At 33.5% G+C, this 9,872-nt stretch overlaps 1 protein-coding gene and 1 pseudogene across 2 annotated transcripts; both read right to left on the bottom strand.

Annotated features, from left to right (window-relative positions):
* LOC109357070 (protein BPS1, chloroplastic-like) lies at positions 203–3,402 on the bottom strand. Of its 2 annotated transcripts, XM_019600782.1 has the most exons (3): positions 3,281–3,393; positions 2,003–2,490; positions 203–1,514 (listed from the first exon to the last, which is right to left on the bottom strand). In XM_019600782.1, exon 3 carries the CDS (start codon positions 1,499–1,501, stop codon positions 437–439), a length of 1,065 nt encoding a protein of 354 aa, XP_019456327.1. In that variant the 5' UTR covers positions 1,502–1,514; positions 2,003–2,490; positions 3,281–3,393; the 3' UTR covers positions 203–436. The 2 variants fall into 2 exon arrangements, with proteins under 2 accessions (XP_019456327.1, XP_019456326.1); XM_019600781.1 differs by lacking the exon at positions 2,003–2,490 and having other exon boundaries at positions 3,281–3,402.
* LOC109356253 overlaps positions 2,811–9,872 on the bottom strand; it is a 20,597-nt pseudogene continuing 13,535 nt past the window's right edge.

Raw genomic sequence — 9,872 nt, forward strand, 5'->3', positions numbered from 1 at the left:
CAACAAAGTAGTCAGTATTATTAAAATTCATTATTAAATAACAATAAAATAGATCATTTATATTTCAAAATAATAAAAATAAAGTAAAGACTTATTTTCGTCCTTCAAAATTTGTGTATATAGAAATTTGAACTCAAAATTGGAAAAACAAGAAATGGTCTCAAAATATCATGTGAGTCGCTAGGCTGCAAGTAAACAAACAAAATTCAATACGCACAGTAAAGCCGCTTGCACATTTCTTAGGGTTTGACATTACACAAAACATCCCGCATAATATACATATCAACCATATAATAATACTATCATATAATAACCTCATCCTACACTGAAGATAACAAACCAAACAAGACCAAATATTACAAATCCTATAATAGTTGAACCCAATACATGGACCCATCAGTATATATACCATAACCATTGTTAGCTTCTGTAAAATTCAGAGGATTGCTTTTTGATTTGCATTACTCCCAAAGGCACAGTTCTTTACAGATTTAGCTGATGTTGGAGCAGATAGCAAATCGTCACGGCTAACCAAAACTACTTTGAAAAATCCATCCACTCCCTTTGCAAGAAGATCTAATCCTTGTGAAAGCTTCTCTTCCGCCTTGCTGAGTTCTTCAATGGTCTTCAAAAGTGATTCATTGTTGATAGTTTCTGCACTGCGTTGGATAGAAGGATTAAATTCCTTCACAACAGCATCAACGACTTCCAACTCAACCAAAACAGAAAATTTCCCATTGGAAAATCTTGCTCTAATTTCCTCATTTATGAGACTCTGCAATCTACTAAAAGCTGGAGCCCATGAATACATGTCAGCCACGTCCAAATCAATCAACTTCTTTGGAGACCCTGAGAATGCCGCATCAAACACACTGCAAACAAATACTGTCTGCACCTTAACTCCATACATTGCTTGCATCAAAACCTTGCCTTTGGCTGAATTTTTAACCTTGGGCAGATCAAGTGACCCCATAAGGTTATCCAAAATGGTGCTACATTTCTCAATTCTTGGGTTCTTGGAATGAACATGGTGCTTCCAATCATCGAGTGAAGAAAAGGCCCGAACAAACAGCTTTGAAGAGGCACCATCAAATTTGTGCAGTGCATACTTCAGCGAAAGATTGCATGTGTTCAGACGAGAGAACTCAGAGCTAAATGCATTGCAGATATCTAGCACGTTCCTACTTATGTCCAAGTAAATATCAATCCATTTGTCATTCCAGTCGTTCACAGGCAGCTCAAGATCTGAGATAAGGGTCCGTATGTCATTATAAGTATCACGAAGTGACTCCATAGCTGAAGTCATCCATGACAAGCTGAGGATTTCTTCCTTACTTTTGAACATAAGCTTACTCAGCCTCTCTGCCAATCTTGCCTCAAATGCTTTTAATAGTGCAAGAAGTTGTGAAGACATGTGGGAGCCTTTAGGTGCTATCACCCGAAAAGGATTTCCAAATGGAAAAAAGGATCGGGCAGGTTGTGCATCCTGGGGACGGCTCATTTTTATGCTGGCACTGCAACAAGCAAGATTAGAAGGTAAGATAATGCTAACTTAATACGGTACTGAAGACGCAAAAAACATAAGAGTAATAATAATAACAATACTGTTCAAAAATAGTATACATTTAATAAATAAATTCTACAACATAAAAACTCAGGGTTATTTGTCCACAGATATTTCAAAATACCCATGCCTTTTGAATAGCTTGTTTCAAAGAAAAATTAATGAATAGATAGTAGACAAGACACATAAATTAAAAATGGCTGAATAGCATCAATACCTTTCACCAGTTACTCAAAACAAGTAAAATAACATTTCTTCCCTTACCCCTTTCTATAGTCAAAATTGGGGTGAAAAGAAAAAAAAACAAATTGAACTCTCGGCAGCACCAGAACCACAGAAAAAACTCAACCATTTGAAATAGTTTGTAAACAGTTCAGTCTATTTCGTAAACATGGAGCAGTTATTTTGTTGCGATTTAAGTTCAGTTTACACAGTTACCCAAATCAGACCTTAACTTCCCATTCTCTCAACAGTTAACACAAAAATGAACCAAGATCATTGAATGTCACAATGGCATCTTCATATGCATCTGCTTCTCACGTTGAGATATGGCTTAATGACAGGAGCAGTTCATTATCTAATATCTATAAAGCATGTTAGCAGAACAGGGAGGGGGGCTTCTGTGCAGTAAAAGAGAGGTGGTGGAAGAGGTAATGCTTCACAATGGAAAGCTGAGGCAATGACAAGCTGAGGGTCATACCTGCAGAGCTTCTCAACTTGTACATTCCTGCTCCGGCAACCCAGAGACATCAGAAGTGGGAGGCATCTATTGGAAATCGCTTCCTCACAAGGTTCTGGCAACAAATCAACCAGAGGATCTCGTGAAGCTTCAGACAGAAATATCTAAAATGGATGCCATTTTTTTCAGACAACAGTGTGACCACAACCTCATGAGAATCTGCCAGCCAGGTTCGCCATCGATGATGCTGGAAAAAACTGTGACAGGATCGACGTATGAAAGCGGACTAAATGATCATGCTCACACTGAAGCTTACATAATCAGCTAACTGAACTGGAATAACCAGTTACTGTGTCTAGTTTTTTATTGCTATTGGATACAGTTTGATTGCGTTCTTTACAAAACTGAACAGTATTTCCAATTTATTACAATTCAATCAAACCGAACAGACTCTCACCCCTAATTCAATAGGTTACGAGGTATAAATCGCTAACTAACTTATCTTAAATACACAACTGGTCAATAGACAATAAATCGCGGTAAAGCGCAAAGTTCCGAAATCATTAACTAAGGAAACACAAACAATGCAAGCCCATAAGGGAATCGAAAGTTAGCAACTAACGAACCAAATTTTGATTTTGCCTTAAAAAAAACCAGATAAAAAGATAAAATAGGCCAACCAAAACCAAACATATATCAAAATTCTTCCTCCTCCTACTTTCTATTTTCAGATTTAAAACCAAAAACTATAAAATTTTATAAAAAATAACAGCATAGGTCAGAAATCAAAATCATCATCCATACAAGTTTCAAAATTCATTAAAATAAAATCTACCAATAAAAAAGGACAGAAAATCAAACCATATAAACCTTATCAAATCCGAAAGAAAACCACCGTTTATCACAATAATTAAAAAAAAAACACCTAAAAAGAAAATAAAAATAGTAACCCTAATTAAAAATACTTCCCTTAAATAAAATTCATATATTTCATTTAAGTTTATAGAAGATAAAAAAAAAAATCAAGATGATAATACCTGGATGAAAAATCGACGAGGTTAGAAAATTTTCAGAGAGATTCGATTAGCGACAATTATTTCGTCTCTGAAGGTCTTTCAGAATTGGTGGCTCAATTCATATGTGAACACGAACCGATGCTCTGATAAAGCTATGCTGCTTCTCTGATTTTTCTGTCAAGGGTATACACGTGGAAGAATATTATTGGTCCGTCATGATAGGGGATCACCATTATTTTATTTGTTTCTTGTGTTTCTACATTTTAATCGTGTTTTCAACGAAGCGTGTTGCCACTGGTTACCTAGAAACTTCTCGTTTCGCAATTTGAGATTAATGTCAGTGTATTATGGTGAGGTCTTTTCGTTTAGCTTATATTCATTTAAAACTCTTCTTAGTATTTAACATTATAAATTTATTTATGAATTAAATAAAAAAAATTTGAACTCCTTAAATAAATGAATTTGATTTAGTTATTTATGATATATATAAATTTTAGATAATTTTTAAATATGAAAATAAATTATATGCTCCCATTATATAAGTTTTATATCTTGCCAGTACATAATTTTTTTATATTTTATAATCATTATCTCTTTAGGAAGAAAATAATACAAATGAATAGTATATATATATTGATTTGTATAAATTTTACAATATTATACTCTTTAAATATATATATATATAAGAGTGACTGCTGGAGTTTGGGTAACCATAAAGTAATTTTGGAGAGTGACTGCGGGAGGCGATCTACATCATTTCAAACGGTTGCATATTTATTTGGAGTACTTATCTAGAAATTAGGATGTTCAAAATCCAACATATCTTCAAAGAGGAAAACAGGTTGATAGACTACATGTCTAAGCTTAGTTTCGAGAAACATAATGACTTGAAGTTTTTGGACTCTCCACCTATAGGAGCGTTCAACATCCTGCAGATGGATCACACCGATATTTTAGCCATTTTTTTGTTCTTCTTTCCATTGTACCAAAAAAAATATTAGACATATAATCATATATAAATGTATACATATATAAACATAATATTACTGATGTTAAAAATTATTTTATAAAATATATTCTTGTATTAATGTACTAATATAATATATTATATATATTAAAACTAAAAGTTCATGAGTATAATATATATGGAATATCACCAAATATTTATACCATATGCTTTCTCCACCGTATTAAATGAAATCTACACAGTTGGGTTTTAAACTAAGTGTTGATGGTGCACAAGGTAACCCAGTTGGAGCTGAATGTGACATGACATGTTAAAGATCTTTGGATTCGATGTACTAAGTGTGTTCGAAAATGAGTTGGGTAAAACATATTTTTAAACAAAAATTTAGCAAATATCAATGAAGCTAGAAGCAAAACAGCGACAGTTAGCAAAGATGATGAAGGGGATCACTGAATAACTTCAAAATACATGTAATGAATTAGAATGAATAATTTCATACGGTCATTTCATTTGTACTCCAACTATGTGAGTAGTGCTTGCTCTATACTATTTTCGGGTATCCGCACATGTTACGACAAATTAGTATAGAAATAACCAAACAATATCACATACATGTCAAAGAAATGGCTTGTCATATCAATAAGGATTTGTTGGGTTCTGGCCTTTCAACAAATAAAATACTATTTTGAGATGGGTTTTAAAGGGTTTTTGAATTGGTTTGTATCAACTAAATGTAAATTAACTAGGATATAAAAATATTGGACTTTAGATGTGAGATTAATTTTTACTATTCACTATTCATATACACCAGATCTGAACATATAAATAAATTTGGAATTACTCTTATACAACAAGGCCCCTCAATATTACCAAAACTTAATGTCTTAGTCAATTTGGTGATTTATGCAATGCTAACTAACAAGTTGGTCAATTAAACTATCAAATCGGGTTGTTGCAAACAAGTTTAAAAGATTGTCGAATCCATAATGACTTATTTGATACTAGCTTTTCAACTTAAAGTTGATATTCTAAGTTGGTTCTAAAAAGATTTTGGTTGGTTTGTTCAATTAACTAATTACTAATTAATTTATTAAACTATTTGGAATAAAGTTGGTGAGATTGAATTTTACGGATGAGGATCGCATGTCCCAATCTATTTAAAATTAATATTTTAATATTATTTTGTGAAGTTTGATGGTTGGAGACAGGAAAATTCTGAGATAGGGGATCTTTGTCCGATTTTCCTACTCATTATCAAAAAACACTTGACTCGGAAACACTAACTCATTTAGCAATGATTCTTCTACACAAATGACTTCAAAGATACTAAAAACTAATGTCTTAGTCAATTTAGTGTTAGAAATTTATAATTTATAATTAAGGTGGACATCATATATTTGATACAATGATATCATCTATTTATTTCCGGGGTTATATTATAAGTGATCTAATTACTGGCTCCCCTTAGATTTCTAAACGCTGATAAATGATATTGGCTTAATGGGTGGATACCCATCAGGTTAACCCATACGGGATAATGGGAACCCTATAAGTTAACGCATAATGAAGGTTATGGTCCCCAACACACCAAATCAAATTCAGTTTTCTCCTCTCCCCATCAGAGTGAAAACGCAAGTCCCAAGAGGATTTAGGGATTTGGTTGAGGAAGGCCATCATACCACAAAACCTCTTTCAGAAACGTAGATCAAATGAGCACATTCAGGAACATGGATTCAGGTATGACATTGCACCATTTGTTTCATATATGTGTGTGAGAATCATGAGATTCAAGATCATAGGATTGATATTTCACCAATCATAAGGAATTCCCAACAAGTGTATCAGAGCTGGGGTTCTGAATTTTTATGATTCTCCATTAAGGTGTTTTCCCCAAATTTTGTTTGAACCCTAATTCTAATTTGAGATTTTTTTTGTCTGCTTCCGCTGTAATGTTATGAAAATTGTGAATATATGAATTGATCATTATATGCATTGTTGAATCTCATTATGTGTCAATAATTTATTTGGAATCATGTATATACTGTTATAAGCCTACATTCAACATTCAGTGATATTCACACACTTCATATATTCCAACCTTGTTTTCAAAAGGAGTGAAAACTTCTGTCAAATCATTTCAATATACGTAATGAAATTTAAAGAATTTTTTTTTGTTTTTTTACTTCTTTTGCTTTATTAAAAGAAAACTAAGGTAAGTTATCCGAGTTTTCAAAACTATGATATGCACTTTTGTTACACTGTACATGAATTCTTACATTGGACTTCTATTTTGAATTTGACTACTAAATCATATTTTGCAATATATATGTGTTATATTATGCAAACTGAATCTCTGTATACATATTTACGTATGTTTTAAGATATGTATAATCATGTTGGATTTGGAATTATATTGTGGGATTAGATTTGGTAATCATAAAAGACATCAAATCTGAAGATTTTAATTCCAAGATTAAATTTTTGCAATGGACCCATATTGTTTATTCTTTTGTCTGGTAATTATTTTGAAGTAACCTTTGTAGTGGAAGTTAATTGAAATTATACAGATGAGTATGAAATTATTTATGCGAATTGTGTTCAGTCCAAAGGAAGACACAATTTGGCCAAATAATAACATACCTGTGATGATAAATATGTAACAATTATAAAAAAAAAATCGATGTGAATAATAGTCGCTCCAAAGAAAGGCTATTGTTTGACAAAATTAATTGTTAATATTTGATCATTACATTGAGAGTACCACTTACAAATTAATTTCTCTGTCCAAAGACTAGAAATTGATATTGTGCTAGGTATCTTGTGATGGGTCTATTATGTGAACATGTCTTATTTTTTGTATATATTAAATGGCTGGTTTGTTTAGATTTGAACATGTTATTAATTCTTTGTTATGTGGATTCAGTGTTTTTTACCATTGCTGCAAATTTTTCTACTCAAATTAGTAACATCCCATTGCTGAATGGGACAAACTTTAAGGTCTGGAAGGAAGCCGTAGAAATTATTCTCGGCTGTATGGATTTGGATCTGGCACTTGTGTGGAGAAATTTATTTCCACTACGGAAAACCTCAATGATGCTAAAATTGAGAAATGAGAACGCTCTAACCGAATGTCCCTGACGATCATGAAACACTCTATTCAAGATGTGTTTCGGGGCTCTATATCTGAGGGTGAAAGTGCAAGGAAGTTCCTTGAAGAAATAGAACAATTCTTTACCAAGAATGAAAAGGTGGAGACGAGTAGCCTTTTGGCTAAACTCATATCCATGAAGTATAAAGGCAAATGGAACATAAGAGAGTACATTATGGAGATGTCTAATCTCGCATCAAAACTCAAGTCACTTAAGTTAGAGCTTGGTGATGACCCACTCGTGCACTTGGTTTTGATCTCTTTTCCTGCACACTTTGGGCAATTCAAAGTGAGTTATAACACTCAGAAGGACAAATGGTCCCTTAATGAGCTTATATCTCACTATGTGCAAGAGGAAGAGAGGTTGTAGAGAGATTTAAGACTGAAAGTGCTCACTTGGCTATGAACCCTCAAAATAAGAAAAGGAAGAGCAATAAGGATGTTGCGAAAGGGTCTTTTCAGGAAAAGAAATTGAAGAGTAATGATGAATTTACCTATTACTTCTGTAAGAAGCAAGGACACATGAAGAAAGAGTGTCCTAAATATGCCTCATGGCATGTAAAGAAGGATAAATTTCTAGCTCTTGTTTGTTCTGAAATTAATTTGGCTTTTGTACTCAATGATACTTAGTGGTTAGATTCTAGTGCTACTACTCACATTAGTATCACTATGCAGGGTTGCCTATGAAGCCGACAACCAAGTGATGATGAGAGATTCATCTTTGTGGGCGATGACAAAAAGGTTGTAGTTGAGGCTATTGGAACATTTAGATTATGTTTAAGAACTGGTTTTCATTTGGATTTATTTGAGACTTTTGTTGTATCGTCTTTGAGGCGGAATTTAATTAGTGTTTCCAGCTTGGACAGATTTGATTTTTCTTGTTCTTTTGAAAATAATAAAGTTAGTCTCTATCAAAATTTAAATGTTGTTGGTTCTGGTTCTTTAATTGATAATATTTATATGCTTGATGTTTCCAGTTCCACTAATGAAATACTGCAAACAAATTTACGTTGTACAAAACGAAAATTAAAAGAAAATTCAACCACCTTATGGCACAAGCGTTTAGGTCATATATCTAAACAAAGAATTCAAAGACTTGTGTCAGATGAAATTCTTGACCCTTTAGATTTATTAGAATTTGAGGTCTTTGTTGAGTGAATAAAGGGAAAACAAACAAACAAAAGGAAGTTACGTGCTGAAAGAGCTAAAGATGTCTTAGAACTACTACATACGGATATATGTGGTCCTTTTCCTATGGCTTCCTTAAATGGACAACATTATTTTATTACGTTCATAGACGATTACTCTAGGTACGGCTACCTATATCTTTGAGAAGTCCCAATCCTTGGATGTTTTCAAGTCTTTCAAGGCTGAAGTTGAACTTCAACTTGGAAAGAAAATTAAGGCTATCAAATCTGACTGTGGTGGTGAATACCATGGCATATATGATGGATAAGGAGAACAACGTCCAGGGCCATTTATGCTTTTCCTCAGAGAGTGTGGAATTGTTCCACAATACACTATGTCAGGCAAACGTAACATGAATGGTGCTGCTGAGCGACAAAACTGAACTCTTAATGATATGGTGATAAGTATGATTAGTCATTCTTCCTTACTAGAGTCTCTTTGGGAGGAAGCTTTAAAGACCGCAATTTACATCCTTAATAGGGTGCCAAGTAAAGCAATTAAGAAAACCCCATTTGAGCTTTGGACTAATAAAAGACCAAGCATGAAACACTTGCACATTTTAGGTTGTCCAGTTGAGGCGCGGCCTTATAGACCGCATGAAAGAAAACTTGACTCTAGAACTATTAGCTGTTATTTTGTTGGCTATGCTGAACACTCTCGGGGCTACAAATTTTATGATCCCACTTCAAGACTCTTTTTTGAGACGGGAAATGCAAGATTTCTTGAGGAAGTTTATTTTGGGAAGGAAGAGAACATAAGGAATATTGTCTTTGAGGAAGAACCTGTCACTGATAGTGAACAAGTTCTTGTGCATATTACCATTCAAGGAATACATTAGGTAATAGAAGATAATGTTCAGAATATTGTCCCTGACAATATTTCAGAACAAGGCAACAATGAGGTTCTCCCTCAAATACCTATAGAACAAATTCAACAACCTCAACAAGTAGAAGTGCCACTAAGGAGATCCACTAGAGAGAGGAGAAGTGCAATTCCTGATGATTATATTGTATTTCTTCAAGAACATGAGGATGGCATTGGGTTAACAGAAGATGATCCATTGAGCTTTTATGAAGCCATGAAAAGTTCTAACTCTCGAAAGTGGATTGATGCATGAAGTATGAGATGAAGTCTATGCATGATAATGACGTTTGTGATATTGTTGAATTACCTAAAGGTGCGAAACCTATTGGTTGCAAATGGATATTTAAAACCAAGAGGGATTCAAAGGGTAATATTGACAGATATAAAGCTCGTCTAGTAGCTAAAGTCTTAACTCAGAAAGAAGGCATTGATTATAAAGAAACCTT

This window comes from Lupinus angustifolius, chromosome LG09, assembly GCF_001865875.1.
Source record: "Lupinus angustifolius cultivar Tanjil chromosome LG09, LupAngTanjil_v1.0, whole genome shotgun sequence".
Taxonomy (NCBI): domain Eukaryota; kingdom Viridiplantae; phylum Streptophyta; class Magnoliopsida; order Fabales; family Fabaceae; genus Lupinus; species Lupinus angustifolius.